Here is a 25,005-nt window from a genome sequence, read left to right as displayed (position 1 = left end):
GCAAGTAAGGGCTTCCTAAATATCTTGCTCAAGAAAAATAAGGAAAAAAATCCCTAATCAATAGATTTCCTTTAAAATGTACATAGATTCAACATATTTGCTAAAAGTAAACATTGCATTGATGTTTAGTCTTCAACTGCAGCAGGACAGAGCTGGCTTAGATTTTAGGCAATATTTTTTTAAGGGTGGAGGCCATGGAGCACTGGGACAGGCTGCTGAGAAAGGTCAAGATCCCCATAACCCAAGGTGTTAGGGAACAATTTAGCAAACGTCTGTGCAGAGTGGTCTCACCTTGGAGCAGAAGAAGTAACTTCTGCAGGTCTGGAGTAGAATCTGTAGGCTGGAGAATTGGGTAGACAGAAATGTTCTAAGGAGGTTCAGCAAGAGAAAGTGCAGGGTCCTGTACCTGGTGAGGAACAACCCCCAAGTACCACCACAGGTTGGAGGCTGACCTACCAGCCGAAAAGGACTTGGGAGTCCTGGTAGGTGACAAGCTGTCTGGGAGTTGGCAATGTGTCCTTGTGGTCAGGAGAGACAGTGGTATCCTAGGATGCATAGGGACCAGTGTGGCCAGCAGGTCAAGAGAGGTGGTCATCCCTGTCTACTCAGCCCTGGTAAGGGCTGTGGCCAGTTCTGGGCTTCTCAGTACAAGAAAGACTAGGAGCTACTGGAGACAGTCCAGTGGAGGCCACAAAGGTAATTTGGGTGTGGAGCATCTCTCTTATAAGGAGGGACTGTGGGGACTGGGCCTGTTTAGTCTGGCAAAGGGAAGCCTGAAGAGGATCTCTCACTAATGCGTATAAGTATCTCCAAGGCGGGTACCAAGAGGATGGTGCCAGACTGTTTACAGTGGTGCCCAGTGACAGGACAGGAAGCAGTGGTCATAAACTAAAACACAAGAAGATTAACCTCAACGTGAGGAGGAACTTCTCTACATTGAGGGTGGCAGAGCACTGGAATAAGCAGCCCAGGGAGGCTGTGGAGTCTCCTTTGGAGACATTCCAAACCCACCTGGATGCATTCCTGTGTCACCTGCTCTAGGTGACCCTGCCTTGGCAGAGGGGTTGGAGTAGATGAACTCCAGAGGTACCTTCCAAACCTAACCATTGTGTGATTTTGTGATTATGTCTCTTCCAACCCCACTTTATTTTTCTAGGCTTTTAGGCTTTTCCTTTGTACCTCTGTCCCTAACAAAAGTCCCCATTCAGTGTAGGGTAGCAGCCAGGAACAGCTCCCAGTATGGTGCCAAGGTGGGAGATAGATGCCATGTGGGATACAGGAGGAGCCAGGAGGGGAGTGTCTCCTCCCTGAGCCAAAGGAATGGGGATGAGTCAGAAACACAATCTCCTGCTGAGGAGATGTGGCTGCTTCACACCACACATCACAGGTCAGGACTCCATCCCAAAATGATGTTTTCACCACCTGGCTGTGCATCTCCTACAATCAGGCTTTTGTGCTTAAAGAAAAATTAACAAAAATACCAAAGTGTTCTTCTCCTAAGTTACTCTGTGAATGAGATTCTCAGCTTTTAGTGCACTTCCTGAATTGCCAGAATTCTGCTGATGAGGAAAATTGCTGAGGGTTTATTCTGTAACAAGAGGGCATGCAATGTAGAACACACCCTGGGATTTGCATAAGGCGACTGAGCACAAACTGGAGTAATTTGTATTTATTTTATTGTGTCATCTTAAAACATTTTTCCTGCACTTTAAAGACTGACTTACTGTCAGGACAAGTAAAGGGTTTTACATGTGGCAAAGAACTTGTCAAGCAGTGACCTCCTGGCAATTGCACCACCATGCTCGGCTTCTGCCCTGAGAGGACATTGTGCCAAGTAGCTTCAGCAAGAAATCACTCTCTTCCATTCAGTGCCATGGATTTGTCTGATGACAAACCTTTATGGGTAAACCTGTTACTTATCTGTGCCTGAGTTTTCTCAACTCTCAAATATTCACAAAAGAGTTATGTAGCTTCTTTTGCTGGTGAGATGGTCCCTACCAGTTCCACACATGACTCAGGTTTTCAGACTAAGAGGAAATTATGACTGATGGTGATTTCTGATTCTACTGATAAATTGCTTAGCTTTGCTGAGATGGTATAAAATGTCTTGTCAGAAAGTTATTTGGGATCTTTTCTGAGAAAGAGATTTTCACTTTCTGGTAAGCTACAACTTTCATTAAGGATTTCACCATCTCTTTCTGTCAGGAGGTGTCTCTCTCAGGCCTCCTACATATCTGGTGAGGCTTTCCTGGCCAGGGGCGTAATTTAGCTGGTTCTACACAACCAGCTCTTCAAACTCCTTCCTTCTTTGTCCCTTTTCTCTTCAAGAGAAAAATCTCACAGACATGTATCCAGTTTTAGCTGAGGTACCTGTTGGTCTTTCTCACTCTGCTTCTGCAGTTCTATAATCCCATGATTTTTCTACAAATTATAAATTATCTTCCTGAAAACCATGTTTTTAGACCATAACCAGATTAAGAGATTGCATAGCCAGTAGGAGCTGGTGTTTGGCCAACAGTGATTTCATTTAATTTGCATTTGCTCTCCAGCATAGTATATTTGTGTTAGTTAAACTTGACCTTTTTAAAAGAAAAAATATGTCTACAATTCTTAGATAAGCTTATTAACTGTATACCAAAATGTTTTATTCCCACCATGGATGTTTTGGGGGGTTCTTTTGTTGGCTTTTTTTTGTTGAATTTTCTTCTGTTTGCATCCTTTCAAAATGTCGCAATTGAAAATTTGTCTTCAGAGTTCAATTCCTGACACCAAAGTAAAAAAGCCTCCCACTATCTGTTAGCAGGAGAGCACAACTTCCACTGTTGAAGTTGTGCTCAGAAAGCTATACCAATTTACTTTTATTTCTCATACAGTTTGAAATTTTGCTCCTTTTAATAGGGCTGATTCCCAGGCATCAATTCCCAGTTACTCTGTGGTGATAAAAGAGACATATATCCCAACTCCTTCTGCTGTCCTCCTTCCCTCCCCACCATATTGAAAGCCATAAAAAGGGGGAAAAGTTGTTTCTCCACCCACCTTCAGTCTGCTGGCAACCATGAGGCTGCTTTGTACCCAGTGGTTGTGGATGCTGCAGTCAAGGGTGTGATGCTGTAGCTTTCCACAAGCTACTCTGGAAGCAGCTGAGATGGATGGAACCACCATCCTTCCGTGACCCTTGGCAGCCTCGCCTGCTTCTCCCTGCTGTAAGTTGTGAAGCTTCACACGATAGCTGTCTCAGCTGTCACCACTGCTGGACTGCCCTGAGGAATGTCACTGGCACCTTGTTGAAAGCCTCTAGCTGATGGATTTGTTTGCTGTCTGTGGTCTGCACAGTGTCCACAAGTGCCAGCATGGGCTTGGGGCAAAAGCTGAGTGTGGGAGACCAGGACTTCTTCCTCACCCTCAGGAAAAGCCAAGAGGCTAGCCCAAAATCAAACTGCTGATAAATGTGTGAAAGGTGCATTACTCTTACTGGGACTAGTGTTTGCTGTTTTGATCTGCAGTGCTTTGTGTCTGATGGTTCCTTGGCCTGTCCATGGCTTGGTAGCAGAAGAGACACCTTAACTCCAGCAGCCTACATCAGGATTTTTGGTGCATCAGGCCATTAAAAGCAGGTATTTCTGTGCAGCTTGGGATGTGAAGCTTGCAGGCTTCCTAGCCTCCAGGGACAGCTGAATAAAGGATGTTATACTCTCGGATCTTCCTGTACCAGTTCTTTCCTCAGCACTAAGATATTCAGCAGAATAGCTATGCAAGTAATACTTTGAGAAACAAAGTGCCACAATGCATTAAAGAGAACATTGTGAACATAATCAGAAGTGAAGCCATGCAAGCAAAGCAGAGGAAAGCTCTAGGCAAAAACAACTACCACTGAGTCCTTGGCCCTGGGAGTGTGTTTCTGCCCAGGGCAGGTAACAGCAGGGCTGTGGGGCACAATTCAGGCAGAATTGTGAGGAGCAGAGGGGGAGCCCAGGGCTGAGCACAGAAGGGCTGAGCAAACAGCGAAGGCATGCAGGGCCCTCACTAGCTGTGCTCCCTGCAGCACATTGACAGTCTGTCCCCTGGGACACTGGTGCACAATACCTCCAGTGCCTCCCAGGGCCACTGTGACTGACTATTGAATGAATGCATCGGCCATCTGGAAAAGAACTGCCTTCTGCCTAAGAGCATTGCTATTTGGGTCAGGCCCATCTGATTGTTCCTCCCATCTCCATGGTTCTGAGATACTGTGCAGGTCCTGCAGTGCTCCAAGCAGCACCTTCTTTTTTTTGTTCTCTATTCCATGGCCAGGCAAAAGTCTTGGTGCTGCCTGCAGACACTGATATCCTCCTTGACAAAGAACACCAGTCCTGTTATTACATGTCTGTCACCCTGCAGTTCCTGAATGCCAGACACATGCTCACCTTCAGAAAGGGCAGGCTGTTTAATCAAGTGGGCTGGGGTTTGTGGGTTTTTGGTTTGGGGTCTTTTGTTGGAAGGGTAGGGTGAAGCTGTAGGACTACAAAGAAACCAGTAAGATGTGTCTCTTCATTTATCCCCTTTCAAACCTGCATGAAGCTTCTGACCATCTCACATATGGTTGTTAAGGCCTGTACTTCTGTCACAGACAGAAACAAAACCCTGAGTGACAACAATCCTGAACCAGGAAATTTTGAACTCTCTATTGCCTGTACCCAAATGTAATATCTTCTAACATTTCATTTGAATTTGAGCAGCAGATAGTAGACAGGGAAAAAAATCCAGCTCTTTAAGGTAAGACTCAGATTAAATCTTTCATTTTACACTCTGTGCAGATTTTATCTCCTAAATATTTGATGTTATCCTTTAAATGCTTACTTCCTGGCTCTTCGTTTTGCAAGTGATGAGAACATATCTAGTCTAGCAACTCTGTATCTTCTGAAGAGATCACACTGTATGTGCTTGTGCTGGCAGTCATTGCTTCCTTGATGGAGGAAATGAAAGGAATCAAGTTTTTCACCATCTTGGTGATAAGAGAAATTCAATACCTTCATTGCTTACGCAAGCAGAGAGTCTCTTTTTAATCATATACTTCTAAAAGCAAATGAGTTTACCTCCAGATCTCCTACCATGGATTCATAACGCATCCCACATTCATCACATAGAATAATGAATAAATAATGTAGGAAAAATGCTTCTAGCTATGAGTGGCATCCTTATTACAGGAACACATAGCATTTCAGATTTGAGAAATCTGAGGAAACTCACTGAAATGAGTTCTAAAATAGCTGCCATGGAAATTTGCAGAAGGCTGGGATGAAATAGAGGTGGCTTCTTCCTACCAGAAGCATCAGCAGGCTAAGACAAACTGGAAAAAAGCTAACTGAAACACAGAAACAATGGGAGTGGAATCCAGCCGGTACTGCAGGAGCATCTCTCACCCTGTGCTGCTGCTGGATTTTCTAGGCAAAGGGAGCAAGCTCACTTCAGTCCTTGCTGTGAGGCATTAGCCCAGCTGCTGGCCCACAGTCACACCATAGTTAGCTTTTATTACTGAATTTTAATTACAGCATGCTCAGAAAAAGATAACTTCTCCACCCCTCATTTCCACACCTGCTGGATAAATCACTGAGGGAATGCCAACCTCACATGAAAACTCCCTGGCTTCAGCCTTAACAGTGGCACCAGGAGCGTATGCAGCTGGCTTTTATTGGTATTTTTAGGTTGTGATCTGGGGGCTACATAGCTGTTTCAGCTTTCTTGGGCCTCTCTCAGCCCCTAGGTGACAAGTGGGTCTGTCTGTGGCACATACAGCTGGCAGCTGGTCTGGTGGGGCAGAGCCGAGGAAGGAGGGGTGCAAGGAGGCGCTGCCTGAGCAGGGAAGAGTTGCTGTGTGCATTGCTCCATCACCCTGATGCTGAGCTATACTGCTGTGGCAGGACTTGCCAGGGATGACAGACAAACTAACAGAGAGGAAGCACTAAAAAACCCAGTCACAAAATTAGTGCATTGTGTAGAGGTAGTCATTTATCTGATGTTGGGTTTTGAGCAGTGAAACAAATAAAGACAATAAATGAGGAGTGAAATTTAGTATATGTAGTTTGTAAGTTATTCAGTGAAAATCCCATTATCTTTGCACACAGAAAAGTTCTCATAGTAACCAGCTTTGTAACACTACCCTTGATCATGAAGGTTTTGTGTATTTTCAGCAAATCTCATATGTCTTTTGTTGGTTCATTTAAACTAACTGTGGCATATAGGCATCTTTCTGACACAAGCAGAGTTGCTTCACTGCTCTCTGCCCCACAGAGTGCTGGTGAAAAGAATTATTTGTCCCTAGCTAGAGTTATTTGAGTCAGTTGTGCCAAGACAGTGAATCCTTCATAAACTTCCATTTGTATTTGAGTAATTAATCAAAGGAATTATTTATCTGTTCCCAACACTTGCAAAGTAGCAGTAATATCATAAATCAACCATTCCTGCCTTAATACACTTTAAATACTCAATTTCCCAACTACTAGTCGACTATATATGAAAAGGGAGCAGCACTACATATGAGCAGAGCGCTCACTGTTGCTGGAAATGAGTGGTATTATCCACTGGGATGCTGCAGCTCTAGCTGAAAGGAGTGGAATGACCATTCCTAGTTGCAAAGTAAGAGGAAAGGACTGAAAAGGGTATTCTATACCCTTGCTGTATTCTATATTTTCTGCACATAAAATTTCATTTTTGCCAAATATAGTCAGGGTGTCAGCACATGGGGATTGGGTCATGTTGTCTGAGCCTCCTGCACAACAGTCTTTGGACTGAATCACCTCAGCTTTTTACTTACAGACTGTGAGAATCCAAAAGACTTTTTATGTCATTCCAGTTGAAATAAAACCCTCTCCTTGCTGAAAATTAATTATTGAGTGTTCTGCTGCTTTATAATATATTTATGTGCTCTTGGGAACCTCTTTCTGTTAAAGCAAAGAAAGCAACATCTTAAACACAGCTCAGGCAAGAGAAGTGCCCACCTCTGCTTTGTGATGCCTTTCCTGCTCTCAGATTGGGAGGTGATGCTATCCACAGGCAGTGGGCAGTGCCCACAGTGGGTGTGCCTGCAGCTCCTGAGCACTGGCTATGAAATGGAAGATAAAGAGAACCCTGATGTTCAGGACTCCTATGCCAAGTGCTTTGCTCAATGGGCTCCCCTCAAATTCAGGTTCAATGAGAACTCTGCAAGCCTGCAAGGAACTGTATTCTATATTGTGGTGAGGTTTCCATCTGGGCTAATGCCCATGGCAAGTGCACCTTCCAGAGGCACGGCAAGCACTGTGGCTGGCAGCTGTCGTAGCCCCCTTATGCTTGCTTCCCATCCCCAAAGGGACAAATGTGTGCAGTGAAGTGTTTTGGTGACCTTTTTGCTTCTAGCTTGTGCAAGTTTTTTTTAATTAATGTAATTTCACTGTCATGTATATATTAGGAAAGGACAGCTAACAAAGAGCAGTCTGGGCTGGGGACTGGATCACAGAAGCTCACCAGCTCTTGTAGCAGTCCTCTCCACCAGCACAAGCCAGCCACTGAGGACCACCGTGTCCCTGTCTCATGGGGCTTTGCTCATGGGGCTGTGGAGCAAACAACTGAGGGGTGAGAGCTCACCCACAGTCAGGTCTGACAGATGGAGGCTATCCTGTGCAGCACAGCCTTGCTCTCCCTTCCCTGTTTCCAGAAAAGAGGGCTTGAGCAAGCAAGGATTCCTCACCCCCACTTGGTGGAACTCACTAGAGCCAGGCAGAGTCACTTGACTGTGACTGAAGGTGAGAGACAAAGGAACAGGAGAGCATGAGCTGAAAGCTCAGTGTATTGGTGCTCTTGTAGCTTGCTCTCACTCTCAAAAAGCAATTAAAAAAGTAAAATCCACAAACGCATAGGGCTGGGTCAGTCCTTCTGTTGCTGTTATGCTGTTAACATATTCTGTGATCCTCCTACGCTGAGTTTCTTTCTTCTTATGCTTAACCTTGACCACTAAGGAAAAGAATCATCTAGCAACTTCAAATTCAGTGATTCATTCCACAAGTTACTGCATTTTCTAAACCACATCTACTCTGAAGTCCTAATTGCAGGCTTATCGCCTGCCTCAAAAGTTTGCTTTTGGCCTAGAAAATGGAAACAGCCACATTCAGGCACAATTAGAGGTCTGGGCCTGCAAACACAGCAATGCTGAATGCTGAAGCAACTGGGGACCAGAGGGGATTTCATTAAAACCTTCAAGAGAAGGCCTTTTGCTTTGCTTTAATCAGTCACAAATCCCCAGGTGTGGCACAAGAACAAGTGGGCGCTCTGGGAAGAGGTGTTTGGGTGAGTTGGCATTAGGCAGTGTCCCAGCCTTCTGGTACAAGGAGAGTCAGAATTAGGCTATCACTCTAACAAAGGCACTCAGAGGGCAAATCTCAATAAACATGATGAAACAGAGATTAAAACTCTATGGAGGTTTCATGTTTGAGAAGGCTCGTACATTTATGAGAAGTTTCCAGCCCACCTCCAGTTCCCTACTGCCCCCAGCAAACATGCCTGCTCCATTCATCACCTGCAGGCTGGAACAGCATACTTTTTGGGTGTAAATGACATTGCTCAGATGGTAAGAGGAAAAAACCATCATTATTTTCTTTTAGGAAGGAAAACACAGCAAAATCAATGGGCTTGGGTTCACTCAACTCTTTATTCAAAGTGCAAGCCCTGAATATCAGCTCGTGAAAGTAACCAGATTTGGTTCATGGCCAGCTGCATAGGCCTGACTGTATTTCAGCCAGGGGGCTTTGCCAGCTCCCCCTGCACAGAGGAGGTGTGTGGCTCTGGAGGAGATCCCCCCCATGTTTCCCATGGCAGCCTCTGTTTTCACAAACGACTTCCCAGACAATGCTGGTCACACCTGGAAACCCTAACATAAATTTGTCTGCCTAGCATCTTTCTTTAGTCTCTCCTAAGTCTTAAATTTACCAGAAAACTTGCCAGCAAGATTCAGAGACCAGATTGAGATTAATTTAAAATCTGGCTGACAAAAGAAGGCTCAGACGGAGCCAACACTGCACTGAATATGTCACCAGCTGCCTTTCTTCTCTGCTGTGCTCCAAAAGACAGCCTATCTACTTCAAACAGGCAGCTTTCCTTTTCCACCTTTCTCAGATGTTTTTAAGCAACCTAGTTTCACTGGAGTCCATGGGGGCTGGGATTTCTTACTTTGAAAATGTGAGACCTTCTGGGCATCAGCTAGCAAGAGAGTGCCAGTCACCAAAAGCAGGCTGTTTTGGAGGGTTACCAAAACTGCTGCAGAGGCAATTCTCCACGGGGAGGAGAAGGGTTCAGACATTGTTCTCAGCCAGTTTGGTCCACACTGTGAAACCCTTTCGAAAAGGAAATGGTCTTCCTACATGTCAGTTTTGACATTGCCATCCTGTTTCTTTCTGCATTTCAGCATGCTAATTGCTTGGAAAGGTGGGGGGTAAAAGATCTTATACTTAGATCTTTGTGTAGGTGCTGTTGCTAAGATGCATGATGGAAAAAAATTTCCTTTTTTTCTTTTGATTTTATTCCCATCCTGGCCATACTCTGCAGAGGAGCAGGGAGGAGGGGTACCATTCGCTTGCACACCAGCCCAGGGTCTGGCAGGAGGGAAGACATCCTGTGAGAGGTGGGAAGAAGCTTCCTGGAGCTCTTCCTCACACCACAGTGATGGCAAAGCTGAGATGCTGTGTCCTGGGCAAGGCCCACGGCTGCTCACCAAGCCAGTCCTCACTCGGCTGCTCCATCCTCACCATCCGCCCTGAGCAGTATCATCTCTCTGCCTGTCTCTAGGACTGTGAAGTTAAATTGAGATAAAATATACTTCCCCCCCTCTCCCCCAGGTTTTTTCACAGTTTTTTTTCAGCACTCTGTGCAGAGAGCATGAAGTAGGGCATGCCAGTGTATCTTCTACAGTAGCTGCTTTGTCACTCAGTGAGATCACTACTTCATTATCACCAATTTGCTGTCCTGCAGTTTCAAAACCTGTGTCGAGGCTATTAGATCACACTGCCCTGTCCTAGGAGAAAGACCCTCCCCATAGGGATATGCTGTTTGTTTCTGGTTTTCCTTCTTTTTGGCCAGCTTGTTATTTTCTATCAGCCATGAATATTATTTCTCAATTGCCTGTTGTATAAAATACTAGAACTCATTAACATCAGACTGAGACATTTTTTGTTTACTGTGAGAAACTAACTCCATGGTATGCTGCTGTTTAGAAGAACCTCATGCTAACTTCAATATGTATGTGTGTGGTCTCTAAACAAGGGTTAAACTTGCCAGAAAAAGGAAATTCAGGAGATGCAAACAGGAAGAAAAGTAATTGCATGAAGTGCCACATTTTGCAGAAACTCTTGTCGCTATTTTTACTTTTCTGTGTTGTACCGCTCTCTCTGAAGTTGCTCTCTCAGCAAACAAGGCCAGGATGAAAGACAGGCTGATTAGCAAAATCAAGGCTGCTGAAGAACCACTGATGCAGTGGGGGGTGATCTTTCCCTGAGCCAGCTAAGCATTAGTGCAGCAATGCAGCAGGAGGGACCCAAAATCCTGGCCATGGACAGACAATGGAAGGTTTTAGGCACCTTCTGTGAGTGAATTCTTCACTCACAGAAGTGGACACTCATGTTTGGGATACCATGGCCAGCAGCTGCCATTATTTTAAGGTGGAAAATCTGCTCTTTGATTCCTGTCTATAACTACTTTATATTTTCGGGGCAGAGAACTGCAGATGCATGCAAATGTTTCCAGAGATTTGCTCATTTTAAGATACTCTGCAAATGCTAACATTGTTTGTCCTCTCAGCTGCCAGAATTTCTTCCTGAAAAATGTGGATGTGGCTCTTTCACTGCTTTCTCTTTAAGGACCTCAAGTCCACATTCCTTCAATTGACTCCACTGTGCTTTGCAGGGAAGGGAGAACTATTACTCTTCAGTTAAAAGCAACCAAACCCAAAAATGCCAAATAAGTCTGCTCTGGCCATTACACTGTTTCTGAGCTGTTAATCACTTCAACAAGTTGCAAAAAGGGAGACACTGTGCTAAAAATATTTTTTTTTCAAAAAAGTCCTCTTTTCTGCCCTACTTTGTAGGAGTAAAAATGAAGCAATCCCTCCAGGAGAGCTATTACCAGCCCCTGCAGATGCCCTGCACCACTTGCTCAAGGAGGAAGGCAAACAGGGCGGGGATGCCTTGCAGTGCGATTTCCTTTACCACAGGTTCCGTTCTCAGCTATGCTTTTTTCCTAGGGCTTCAGATAAAGGAGAAGTAAATCCTGCTGTTGCAATTATTCGGAGAACTCAATCCCAGAGTGTTACCCATGTACCAGGAGGCTGCAAACACAAAACAGGGACATTTTTCAGTACAATTTCTCAAAAAGCTACCTGAAATACAGAACAGAATAAGCCCATCTCAATTTAACCATTTTTATCCCTAGCAAAAGTGTTCTCTTCTGATGACACATGCACAGTAGGCAATATGAAGGCTTATCCATCCTTTGGAAACAACTCTGTTTTTCTAAAGCCAAGGTGCTCCAGTTTTAATACAACCCCACTGCTGACTGTGCCATGGCCACATGCACTGTATAGGTTGGAACTGGGGAAGGATCAAAAGCTTGAATGCTCAGATTAGCACAATTTAGGATTAAATGCTCAGATTCCCTGGGACCTTGGCACCAGGTGTCAGGGACACATGGCCTGGGAGGTAGCACCTAAATCAGGGCCAGTATCAGCAAAAGTTTCACAGAAAATGAACTGGGCTTGAAACCAGATGACCCCACTGATGAAACTAATGTTATACAATCTTTGTTATTCCCTGTGAGCTACAATGAAGTGATGCCTTCCTACAAAACAGAGGAAGTGCAATCTTTAGGGCTGTTTCAGCTCTTGGAGATACAGCATCTGTTTTAATGAAACTTTCCCACCTGACCATTCAGATGCCACTCTGACAGTCACACTCCCACCGCCCGAGATTTTAACTGCTGAGACTGAAGCCACTTCGCAGGGGGAAGTTCCACTGAACCAATGGGTCCCCCCTTTGACTCCATCCACACACCATGCTCACAGAGACAAGTTTCCCTTATCCCTTCAATCCTAAATATCCCATAGCAAAGTCCCAGACATTTGGCTTCTTCAAGTAATTTAATTGTGGTGCTATGGCATAATAATCCAATAGCTCAAACTGGGGGTGCAGGGGGATCCCTTGGCTTTGATACCCTTAAAGTCTGAGCACTCACTCTTCACACTGCCTGAATTCCATATTCCTGTGTGCAGCTTTATTTGCAGCAGCAATTCCTTATGTCCACTAGTCCCTGCTAAGTGCTCTGCAAGAGAGATGTTAAACAGTAATTTATAGCATTCTAGGGATTGATGAGAAGAATGCATTGTAGGCAAGGGGCAGATGCTGAGACTTGGCAGTGTCCTGGAGATGGAAGCAGCTAAGTCAGACTGCCTGAGAGAAATGAATGCTTGCTCCTTTGGGACCAGCCCCAGGCAGGGTCTCTGAGCCATTTCACAATAAGCTGCCCATCTCAACCACAGTTTGCCAGAATATCGGAGAATGTATTTAAAAAAAATCCTTTGGCAAAGGAAAAAAACCGCACACTGTCTTGCAAAATACCCAAGATCAGTTCTGTCAAGAACCATCTCCCAGCAGCAGAAAAAACACTGCTGGCTGGAGCTGGAAGAAGCAAAAACTAGGGGAGAAGGCCAGCTCCTGAACTCCTTCCAGCAGCTGGAGAAACACAATGTACACAAAAAAGTAAAGGCCCCCAAACTGAATAGTCCACAGGCAGAATTATTAATGTGAAGGAAAGGCATTCATCCACAGACATCATTTGTTTGACAGTGTGACCTGGGAGTTTAAAATAAATGAGCTAGGGCTTTCACTCAATTTCCAATAGTCTGCCTAAAGGGAAAGAAGGGAAAGAAGGAAGAACTCTTATATTTTTTTGAAATTTTACTAAAATAATGTTGTGAATCACTTTACAATATCCTTTGCCTGGGATGGAAGGCATACAGCTGAACAATGGGATGACTTTCTTTTCTGTATTTCCTCCAACACCTGAGGTAGTTAGTATTGGAGAAAAAAAGCATTATTAACAAGAATTATGGTGGAGAAAATTGGGATGGTCTTGTGCATAGGCATTAGAATATTGTCTGGAACTCTTGGGTCAATTTTAAAATTGGTTCACATTGATAAAAGTATTATGTAGTTGGTATCTGACTCTTAGTAAGACATAATGCTTTGATGCTTAGCAGGATTGAGCATAGTTGTTGGTTATACTGGGGACAGCAAGCTCTCGTATTATTATGGTATGCAGATTGCTTCTCTTTAACAATTCATAGAAACAATCTGAGGCACTTCTAAGAGAAACCCATGGGATTCAGTCATCAAAGGATGAAAAATCCATCCTCTGTTCTTTGCTGATGACAATGACCTCACTGGATTACAGAGGAATAGGTGACAAAAGAACTAGGAGGAAAGAATGAAGGTGAAAACAACCATGAAGATTTCTCACAGGAGAAAGATAGTAGGGATACTTAAATTGCTTGAGATAGCAAAAATATTCCCATCCCAGTCAAGATCCACTGGAATGTGCTGGACCCCTCAAGCAGTGGGAAGATTTAGCGCTTGGCTAAGTGTCACTGAGAAATAAATTTAACAAGTAGAAATCCAGTATTACTCAATAGCTTCTCTAGTCTCACTGAGTCTAACCTCAAGAGATCCCCTATTCCCATTGCCCTCCCCTAAGACAGAATCAACCATTCTTATATTGCTCCCAAAGGCTCTTTTCTGCTGTGTTCTTCAAAAGCCTTGCACATGCTTTGTAGGTTAAAGCAGCACTTTGATTCACTCAGCACTGACTCACCCAAGCACTGCCTTCTGCTGCTTCACTGTCTTGGCTGTTGGAAAGTGGTTTCTCCGAACTTCTTCCTATTTTCTGCCTGTTTTCTAATCTGCCTCCTCATTTGCTTCCTCCATTCTGCAGTCTCACTTCATGACACTTTGTTCACAACAAAGGTGAAGAAGAGGGCTTGAGTACTGCTCTTATTTCCTTTATTTGTTCTCTCTCCCTGAAATGAAGTAGCTACAGTTTCTCCAATCTTTTCCTTAATCACCCATTTCCTAGCCCTCAGAACAGTCTGGTTGTTCTACTCAGGAACATCATCCAACAGTATCTATCTTAATCGAACTGAGATGACCGAAAGCAGTGTCCTGCCTTGGCAGAGGTGTTATTAACCTCAAACACTGCCTGAACTACTTTGTGTCTCTGCCTTCAATCACACCTAATGGCAAGCTGTCTTCTGGTTTTGGGTGCTGTTGCTGAATCCCATTTTGCTGCCTCCTGCCTTCTTTCTGAAAACCTGCTATTAAAGTAGCCATCCCTCAGCCTGCATTTATAAGGATTATTTCTGCTGGAGAATAGTACTTCACAGATCATTCTCTTGCATTTAATTGTTTCCAGGCTGCTTCTCCAGTTTGTCACTATAAGCTTGAATTTCGATTCTCCAGTGTACGTATGCTGGGAAGCCTGGCATCTGCAATTGTAATGAGTGGGATCATATCTATTCTGGATATTAAATATCATCTAGGATATTAAAGTATATATTGAATAATACCAGATCCAAGGCTGAGCCCCGCAAAATCATGCTTGACCATTTTCTTATCTTTTGATAATGAGCCACTTGGGAACTACTTAACTGAGTACAATTTTCAAGATTATACTCATTCTGTAAGGGTTTCATCCAGCATGGTTTGCTTCCTCCCTTTGAACTGAAATAATATTTTGCTGTGAGAAGATAATAGGCCAAGTGATTCTGGAATGAAAAAGTGCTGTCTTGGAAGAAGCCAAAGTCACCTTTGATGTGCTGGTGGGATGTGCTAGGTGTTGTAGTTTGCAGTGTCATGCCAGAGTGCACACAAATGCCACTCACCCCTGGGGCATGTGATGGGTTCTCTGCTCACAGCGAGGTGGGGAACATGAATGGACACCAGCAGGGCACCAACAACACGTGTGCCATGGTTCCTGCTCACTGCACTATGTGTCTGCTGGGGAATGGGGCAAAAAGCTAATGTACTACAGGGGTCCTAAGGAACTACTGTCCTGTCTGCTGTGGGAATGGTTCCTGGAGCCAGCCCTTTTTTCAGCCCTCTGAAATGCATGGTGGATATTTCACAGCTTTGTGAATATTTGTGCACAGGGCTCTTAATGTCTGTGAAGTTGTGTGCAGTGAGTCATGTCTTCTACTGGCCTGGCTTGCTGACGCTCCTTCTGGACAGTAAAAGGGAGAAATTCTCCCAGGTTTTCTCTGGAATAGAATATCCCTACTTAAAAATCTAAGAAGAAAAAAAAAAGTGCTTAGATTTTTGGCAAAAAAAGTGCAAAAAGTTTCAAGAGTTGGAAAGAAAAAATTGTACTAAACTCACTCAGACACTGACACAGACTAAACATAATCTAAGTCCCTGGAGTCCCTGTAACTTGCAAATGAGGTAACAACTAGACAAGTTATTGTAACTATTTATCAGGTTTCTGAGGAGCATGTTTTGCTGGAGGACTGACACTGCAGCAATATCCAGAGTGAAACTTAACAAGTACGCCAAATGCATGTGAACACTCACTTTTCCAAACTGACCGGTGTCAGCCACCTTGTTCTACATTCTCTTTCATACTGTCTTCACCTCAGAGTCATTTGCCCTTTGTTTATCATTTTTCCCTCCCTCCTTGTTTTCCATGTAGATTATCCCACCAAATGTAATTTTCACTCCAAATCAGAACAAACCAGGGCACTAACTACCCCTGTGACCTGCAACTTTCTGTGTCCTGAGAATCCTTCTAGTGCTGGAACAGGAGAGATATGAATAGGGCAGAGTTGTTTCAACCACAGAAAATGGCCAACTCATCTCTCCTGCTGCTTGTGGCAGTATTGGTAATTTAAGGTAGAGTTGAATTAAAACAACCCCAAAACTTCTAAATGGCACAAATTTTTATACTTCTTTTTTCATTAGGAATGGCTTTTAGTCCTGTATCTGAAGATAGAACATCTGAACACCTGACTTTCTCCTGGATCAAAAATTCTAAAGGGGAGAAGAGTAAGGTTGGAGTAATGTAAAGAAGCTGCTGTAGAAATGTCTCCTTTTGCTTGTTCCACCCTTGTTTTTGACATTTCCCCAGGCTCCCCTGCTTTTTGTTGACAGGTTCTTAGAAAATGGGTGGTGGCTTTTTCTGAGTGCAGCATCAGATGTGGTTACATGAGAAATATACACGTGAGAGTTTTGCAGTGGATGCAAAATTGATTGGAGGGCTTTTATTTTTGATGTGGAGTGGGTAAAGCCAACAGGTGAAAAGAACATACTGTGTTTCAAAACAACTCAACAAAAATGATAAAAAAATATTTCTTGTGGGTACAGAGGGGAAAATCCCCAGATGTGCTACAAAACAAAGCTTTGTTCAGCTGATGGTTGAAATCAGTAAGCAGCAAAGACAAACTGCCAGGGCAAAATCCTGCTGCTCCAAAGGCAAAGATGGAGCAGGGAGAAGGGGAACCTGGGCATCCATGTGATGTGGACTGTTTTTGTCTGTGTTAATTTATCCTGTCTCCAGGGAAAGAGCACCGTGCTTCCCTGGGAGACAGGTCTCTGGAGGAACATCACATGCTGCGTGCAATGTAGGTGAGGCTGCTGCCAAGGGACGATGTGGCAAACGGGAACGAATCAAAGCAACTCTTCTTTGTGCATCTGCAATGGAGGCTGAGTCATTACCATTCATCACTAGCCCGACTGGTGTGTTAATTCTGGTGACAGTTGTTTTCGTGAGAGAGGACAGCTTTTGATGCCTTTTAATTCCTGAAAATAAAAGAAAAAAGGGCTGTCAAGGTAACAGGCATCCGGAGAGGCTGACTGAAAACAGTGGGTAAGGAAATAGCTTTAAGTCCCAGGGAAATGCAGCATAAAAGGGAGCTGCCACAATAACCAGGACAGTGTGGCTTGCTCCTTCACGTTTCTGAAGGAAGCAGTAAATGGCTAAAACTTCCCATGCCCAAGTTACAAATGAGCTCCAATTGCAGGACAATGCAGGAAAGTTAGCACTGCTGTATTTTCTCTGATTCTTCCTGCTGGGCTGTCTGTCTGGTTTGAGTATTCACATCTGTATTTGTAGCATCACTCATCTTGAAACTTATTCTAATCAAGCCCAAAAACCTGCCTGAACAGAGCAGAAGCCTCTTCTAGCCCACCCCGGTCCTCAGACACCGACAGGCTCCACAGCACCTGGGGCAGTTTAGCCATTGCCTTTACAAGGGCTCAAGATTTCTGACAAAACACTTCCTGCTGTTTCAAGGAAACCATGGGCACTGGCTGTCCATTGTCAGGGGTAGGTCTTGCTGGGAAGCTTTAAGACAAGATACACCCTGTGGCTGTCCTTCCTTCAGCACTTCTCCTTTCCCCCAGCCCCAGAAATCATTTCTCATGCTGGCTCCACCAGCCTCTGCAAGCACAGGGGTTCCCAGCCCTGACCGTGGGAGGCAGGGCCTGGAGAGGTCCCAGCCTCCTGTACCAGCATTCCTTCCCTCCAGACTGATGCTTTTCCTCTGCAGCTTTCATTTCTCTTACTATTCCTCTTTTCATACCTCTCTCTCTTGCTGATGCCCTCCTCTTCTCTGCTTCTCCTCATCACCCAATGATGGTGTTTCTCTCTTCTTATGACTTTCTCTGTCTACTCAGCACCATGGCAGGAGGACCATACTGAGGCAGAGGGGTGCTTTCGTTAAGTACCATCTAATCAGAGATCGTCCTTGCCTGAAAAAATATCTTTAAATAAGCAGAGCAAGAAAAAGGATGAGGGAGGATGTCTAAAAAAGGAGTGACTTCCCCTAGGCTGTCCAGCGGTGCCACAAGCAAGTCCTCTTCTCTTTCCTGTTGGACCAAGCTGTCATGTCCATGGGGATTTGAGCAAGTGTAGTTTTAAAGCAAAGCCTAGTATGAGTAGGGCCTGTTTGGAACAGAGTTCCTTAAGGAATCTCGCTGCCATGGCAGAGGAACAACCCAGCAGGCAAACCACAATACCCCACTAAAAAGCAAACCTGGGATGCTCTTGGTTTCAACCACATCCACCCAGGAAAACACAGCTTCCCTGTGTCCCACAGACAACCTGGCAAGGCAGCAACTCACAGGTTGTGCAGCCAAGAACACCTGATGTGACAGTGAGGGGGAGGCATGAGCAGGTGGGAGCAGCACCACTTTCCAGGGACCCTGCACCCAAAGGAACACTGTGCCTGAGCTGGGAAGGGCTTTTTCACCTTCCTATGATGAGCAAAGTGCTGCCATAGAATTTGCTAATGAACATGGCCTGGGTTGGGGTGAGATCAGGTGCTTCAAATGGACTTGTCCCATCTTTAGTTCAAGTTGTGCAGTGCCTTGCAGACACCCACTGGGAGAGCTTTAAAAAATCCCAACCTAATAACTAGAGAAGAGCTCATTATGTCTGTGACTCATCTGCCGGAAGCTGCAGAGAACACGGCTGCTGTGCTGGGAGTCTCGCTTCCAAGGGTGTGGTGACACATGCAATTACCAGACTGAGTAATCACTGCTTAGTTCAGGTTAACAACATTACATTCTAACTTCTGATAGCAGAGCTGTGGGGAGCTACCTGTGCTAGGCCCCACAGTGGACAGACAGATATATGAAATATCCCTGAGCGGACCGAGGAAGACAGGAGGGCTGTGCAAGGGTCAGACCTAATGGCCAAACATATTTTTGTACAAGTTTAGAGTTAGTTTGTAGGTAAGGTCCTCTCATAAACTGAGGGACCTGACACAACAGAGTCAACTTGCTTTACAAAGTTCAAGAAACATAGTGACAGGACAGACCAGAGTGATGCCGAATTAGTAGTGACAGAGATAAATAATTCACCTATTGTTGGCAGACAGCAAGTTTTACTTTGGTGCTGTTCTGTTGTACACCTGATCAGGAAGGTCCTTAGGCTTGGTAGTGCACCACAGACTGTGACTCAGATGAGTGTAACTGTGAGAATGATGGCAAGGCATCTGCCCATGGGACAACTGCCGTCACCTACGGTTTTCCAGCTTGTCCACATGTCCATTCTATGGGCGACCCCAGTGTGGGTGAGAAAGTGATGTCACTGCCACCATGCTAAAAGAAAAATTAGTTCCATGAACACATGACGGTGAGAGAGCCTGGGGGTTTCCTCATGTCACGCTGTCCCTGGGGTGAAAGGGAGGAGTTGCTGTGCAGTCCGAGCAGGGTGAGTTATTCCCCAGCTCTACCTCTGCCACCAGAAAACATTCCCATTCATATGCAAAACTTTTAACACCCCGGGCTGAAAGGGCTGCCGCTGCGCAGTTATGGCACTCAGCAACAGGGCAGGATGCATTTCGAGCCTGTCCTGCCTCCTCTGCTCTCAGAATCAACTTCTCTGTCAGCAGTAAGGACACCTCACCTCAAAGCTCATCTCAAAGACTGACTGTAAAAACAAGAGGCATCATTTCTGTGAATGAGATTGTTTTCGTAAGTGCAGATGCGGAAGCTGTTACCACCAAAATATTAAGGAAACTGGTGAAAGGAAACAGTCGAGCTGTAGCGTAGGAACAAGTTCAAGCACTCGGCTCTGGCTGCACCCTGAGCTGTGTACTTGCCACGATGCAGCACTCCCAAGAAGATTTGACTGCACCCGGAGAGGAAGATGGCTCCTTTGGGGGAGGTAAAAATCTTTTATTAAACTAATCCTTCTCCTACTCAGACTAGAGACCGGTTACTAGCCTGGGTGGTATTTCTTGTGTAAATCTGAAGTTGTCTGTGGGCTTCAAGGTCATAGGGTGACCAGACTCTTTTTCTCCTTAGAGAATGGAGAACAAAGGGACCACAGATATAATAAAAATACTTTCACAATCGTTCAGCAGCTTCAAGGAAGTTACTGCAGAAGAAAGCTGGGGGGACACCCAGTGTATTTTCTACAGTGGCTGCACTGTGCAAAGTAGCACATTGAACATTCAACACCACAGGTGCAGCTGTTGTTAAAGTAGTAGGGGCTCTTTACAGGGGCTAAATGTGACTTGCTATTTAAATTATCTGAGCAGAATTAGTGTCCTCCTCTCCAACTGCCACAACCTGGGATACAAAGTGTCCCGGCGTCATAATTTCTTATCCCTAAAGCTGCTTCTGCTGGTGCTTCATTTCTCGTTGCTTGCATCCTCTACCATCATTCACATGTGTACTGAGTGCTATCAAGTCAAAATAGCAGAAATGCAGATAAGAGGGCCCAGAGGAGGAGGAAGAACCTGGCCCATGGAGTTCAATTTCTGCTGCTGCTCACTGCTCTCCTTTGCACTCGAGCCAGGGGGAAAACTTGCTCATGCAAATCTCCCGGCCCCAAGCCTTCCACAGTTTCTAAGGGAGTTGAAGGCACAAAGAGCTGCCTGGATCCACTCCAAAGACTGTGAACCTTTAAACTCACTTTCAGCACAGCTTCAGCAAGCCTCATTTAAACAAAGCTCAGCTGCGGTTGGTATGGAAAACTTAGCAGTGAATAGTGCCAAATCAAGTTATCTGAGCCCCAGTGAAAGGCATCAGCTCAGAAAAGAAAGCAGTCTCAATGATGTTCTCTCTGTATTCAAATATATTTCTCACGTCTCTATGCCCCCACTTCTCACCCTGTATCTCAGTCTGGGCTTAGAAGGGCAATGCATTTGCAGAAAGGAGAGGTCAGTGCATTTGCATTATGGAAGGACTCTGGATAGTCCAGGAAACACCTCATGCCAGTGGGCAAATCAACTGGCATTGAAAGTACCCCATTGCATTTGCTACATCCTGCATTCAGCACAGGTGGATGCTGCTTCCCAGGATAATCATCGTGCTCTGACTTGATACAGACATTTGCAAGTGCTCTGAAGAGTCAATGGATTTTTAAGCTTTGCTGTTTCTGGAACCTTTAGCCCATGTTCTTAGTCAGAAATGTAGAAGGGAAGGAGAGAAATGTGGGCAGGTTAGTTGATACATATATTGCGTTATCTGAAGGGAATGATACACCACTTCAAAAATCTGTTCCAGCCTCTCAGCTAAGTTGTTTCTGGCAGGGCTGATGCAGAAACAGCTAGAGGAGGCTCTGCTTTTCAAAGGCAGGAACATTTTAAAAACCTCTCCATGACCCTTCTTGGAGCAGGAGGTTGGAATAGATGATCTTCTGAGGTCCCACCCCACCTGAGGTATCCTACGAGTCTATGTGTTAGTGACATTCTCTTCAACTCACCTACATGTAACTGGGAACACTTCTGTCCCAGCTGCTCTCTCAGACAGAGGAATTGTTGGCTCCCAAACCTACCAGCTGGAAAGCCCAAACAACACAGGCACAGTGCTAGACTTCCCCTTCAGCCCCCTCTCCTCTCTCTTGAACGGGTTAGCAAGGAAACATTAACTTTATGGCTGCTATTTCTGGAGCGCTGTTGACCCTGGACAGCCCAGCACACTCCCTGGGGCTGGGTGGGATCTGAGCAGGGAGGAGCAGGGCCCGTTTCGGTCACAGGGCAGCCCCCGCCCCGCTCATGCTGCAGCCTTAGGAGCCAGCCAAAATTTAGTTGCAGCCAAAGCTTAGTTGCTGATTTCCAGGCCAGATGGAGGCATTTGTCAGGCACTGAACTCCCAGCTCTGTGCAGACCTCAGCTCTTAGGGCATGGGCTATTTTTTATTATTTTCCACATCCACCTTTACTTGAAAAGTGATGATGGCAAATCTCTGTCTACCTTTTTAACTCATCCCAAGGCTTAACTACCATCACCAGTAAAGACAGCTATGTTTTATTTCTTCTACCACTGATCTATCCACTTTTTTTGGAGATAATTTCCCTTCTGTCCAAGAGAGCTAAGGTCTCACTATTGTTTGTGCATACAAAAATCTCATATAACTATCTACAGGCCCTCTTATCCTTTGCCAAGCAGACAACAGTCACAAATGACTGTTTCCTTATAAAGTTTTAATCTGTTAAGCATTTTCATGGTTCTTGAGAGCAGTCCCTTGGAGAGATGTGGACACCAGCATAGAGCCCAGCGCTCCAAAACTGTTAGACCAGGGACAAATCCGAAAGTTACATGATATGTTTACTCATACTTTTTAATTAATGTATTATATATATATCAGGATCAGTTCAAGAATCTGCTGAAATCCTTTCAGGTTGCAGCATCACAAGAGGGTCTGCTTTTCTCAGATTTTTCTCTTTAATCATCAAGTCTTTCAGAGTCAAATTTCTCAAGACAAAGTCAATGCTATCCTGTCAGGATGGCTTATCTCCATTGCTCCCAGCTATGCCCATACTAAAGCCAGATGAATAGTGTCACTTCCTCAAGTAGCCTGTTTCCCACTTCTCCAGACATGGTGCCACCTGCATACTTAATCACTGTTTAAAGTTCAGGTCACTGACATAAAAATTCAGTCCCATGGGACAAAGAACCAATCTTTGTAGGTACTCTCTAGAAACTGGCATCCTTGATGATTTCTCAGCTGGGTTATGCATGTAAAGATCTCATGCAAAGTTTTATTTCTTACCAAAGTCCGAGTACGCTATCAATACAATTATTTTCCCTAAAATCCTAATGATTGACACTGATTGAACTCCATCTCCTTAAATTTTGCTTAAATATGGCTTCTACATCAGCTATTCCTTGACGAGGCCAAGACCACTGACAGGCTATCGCATCATTAGTGACACAACATTAACTTACAGCTCACTGGAGTTCCTCTGGTGTTTCAAGTTTTGTGAAATATCAACAAGGATTTCCTAGGATAACTCTTCTCAGAATTACAGTTTTAAATTCTCTTCTGGGAAAGATCAAGGGGGAAATATTTTCCCATTGATACAGACTGTCAGATGGCACTGATATTTTTCCATATTCCCAAACCAAAACATTTGTTGGAAACTTGTGTTTTCTTCACCATAATTAATAATTCCACAATTTTCTTTTACTAATGCTTCAATAGGCATTGCTTTTCCTTATTATACATTAAAATCACAAGTCAAAGAGCTGGGTGTGACAAAATAGGCTAGAACTATCTTCACAAAAATGCAATAGGTATTCAAAGCTTCAAAATGTTCATCCTCAAAGAAACTTTGTTAGCTCTTTCCCTTGTTTTGTAATAACAGTGCCTGGCACTGACATGGTGCTCTCTCCTTTAGAGGCTTTGCAGAGATTTTGCAAGTGACTGTGCTTAGGTTCAGTGAAGCACAACTCCCTCTCCTTTGCAACATGGCCAGTGTTGGAGAGAGCAGAGCTCTGTTGAGCAGAGCAGAGCACAGCTGTAGTGTCCAAAAGTTTCAGGAAGAAATTCTTTTAGCCTTTTGAAAGCACAGGGAGTGATAGGTTTAATTTCTTTTCATCCCTAGTCACTATGTTAACTCAAAGCAAGTGTCTTCAGTTACTCTTGCAATTTTGTTAGGTCAAAACACCTACTTTGGGGAAAATGCTATTTAATTTTTTAGTGACTCTAAGTGCCTGAGATTCTGAAGTTATATTTCATTGAAAAGAAATCCCTTCCACTAGCACTAGGCTTCCCTTTATCACTGCAGCCTGCGGTGATGGTGTGGATTTTCCCTGACTGTCCAAGATGAGCCAAGGCCAGAGAGTGAGGGGGATTTGAGCACAAGTCAGCTCTCTGGGCAGACCCTGGTTTCCCTGGGAGGTTTACACGGAGGTGTGATGCCACCACACCAGCACAGCCTCTGACTGTTGACCACAGGCTCAGCACAGCAGGAGCTCCTAGATCAAGCAGACACATCCATGAGCAGAATTTGCAATCAGTCAGAAAACATGGCCAGCATATCACATAGGATATGCTGAGTTGGAGGGGATCCATCAGGATCATCAAGTTCAACTCCTGGCCCTGTACAGGATTATCAAGAGTCATACCTTGTGCCCAAGGGTATTGTTCAAATGCTTCTTGAACTTTGACAGGCTAGTGCTGCGACCACTTCCCTGGGGAGCCTGTCCCAGTGCCCAACCACCCTCTGAGTGAAGAACCTTTTCCTAATATCCAGCCTAAACCTCCCTTGACACAACTTCATGGGGTTTCCTTGGGTCCTGTCCCTGGTCACCAGAGAGAAGAGATCAGTGCCTGCGCCTCCTCTTCCCCTCACAAGGAAGTTGTGACTGCCGTGAGATCTCCTCTGAGTCTCCTCCAGGCTGAACACACCAAGTGAAAACTGCTCCTCACATGGCTTCCCCTCAAGGCCCTTTGTCATCTCCATTGCCCTCCTTTGGACACTCTCTAATGGCTTAATGTTTTTTTTGTCTTGTTGCACCTCGAACTGCCCCCAGCACTCAAGGTGAGGCTGCCCCAGTTCAGAGCAGAGCAGGACAATCCTCTCCCTTATCCGGCCGGCCATGCTGTGCCTGATGTCCCCCAGGACAGGGCTGGTCCTCCTGGCTGCCAGGGCACTGCTGACTCAGAGTCACCTTGCCATTGACCAGGTCTCTTTCACAGCGCTGCTTTTCAGCCTCGTGTTCTCTAGTTTATATACACAGCCAGGGCTGCCCCATCCAAGGTCCAGAATCCAGCATTTGCCCTGTTGAACTTCTTACAGCTGGTGACTGTCCAGTCCTCTGATGTATCAGGGTCTCTCTGCAGGCTCTCTCTGCCCTTGAGGGAGTCAACAGCTCTTACCAATTTAGTGTTGTTGGCAAACTTGCTTGGTATTCACTCGAGAATTTAGGTCCGAATATTTTGTTAGCCCTGACCACCCTATCCAAATTGAGAATGCACAGGAAAAGTAGAAATTAAGCTGTGATTTATTGCAGATCTTTTCATGTAACTGCTCTACACTGACCTCTCCTCACACCTTCAGTTCCCACTTCCTGTATATGTCCTCGTGTTGTACATAGGGTAACCAGAACCTCCCTCCCAGGCCAAATCTAACATGAAATCCCATCAGTGTTTCCAAAGAATGGGGGGGGGGGGGGGGGGGGGGGAGCCAATGCTTTATTTTTCATTATGTTTATTAGGTGTGTTCTCC

The 25,005-nt window shown here is 44.9% G+C and overlaps 1 protein-coding gene across 2 annotated transcripts in view; it reads left to right on the top strand.

The window, feature by feature from the left end:
- Positions 1–25,005, top strand: part of RIPOR2 (RHO family interacting cell polarization regulator 2) — a 108,338-nt gene that overhangs the window by 21,390 nt on the left and 61,943 nt on the right. The window contains exon 1 of one of the 2 annotated variants that reach the window (XM_023921689.2): positions 19,222–19,710. The exons of the other annotated variant lie outside the window; for it this stretch is intronic. Coding sequence (XP_023777457.2) covers positions 19,650–19,710 — 61 coding nt within the window. The 5' untranslated portion in view covers positions 19,222–19,649. Of the gene's footprint in view, positions 1–19,221; positions 19,711–25,005 lie in introns of those variants that run through there. 2 annotated transcript variants of the gene reach the window in all.

Source organism: Cyanistes caeruleus, chromosome 1 (genome assembly GCF_971803275.1).
Source record: "Cyanistes caeruleus chromosome 1, bCyaCae1.hap1.1, whole genome shotgun sequence".
NCBI lineage: Eukaryota > Metazoa > Chordata > Aves > Passeriformes > Paridae > Cyanistes > Cyanistes caeruleus.
The sequence above is the reverse complement of the archived record's forward strand: the minus strand, read 5'-3'. Positions and strand labels throughout refer to the sequence as shown.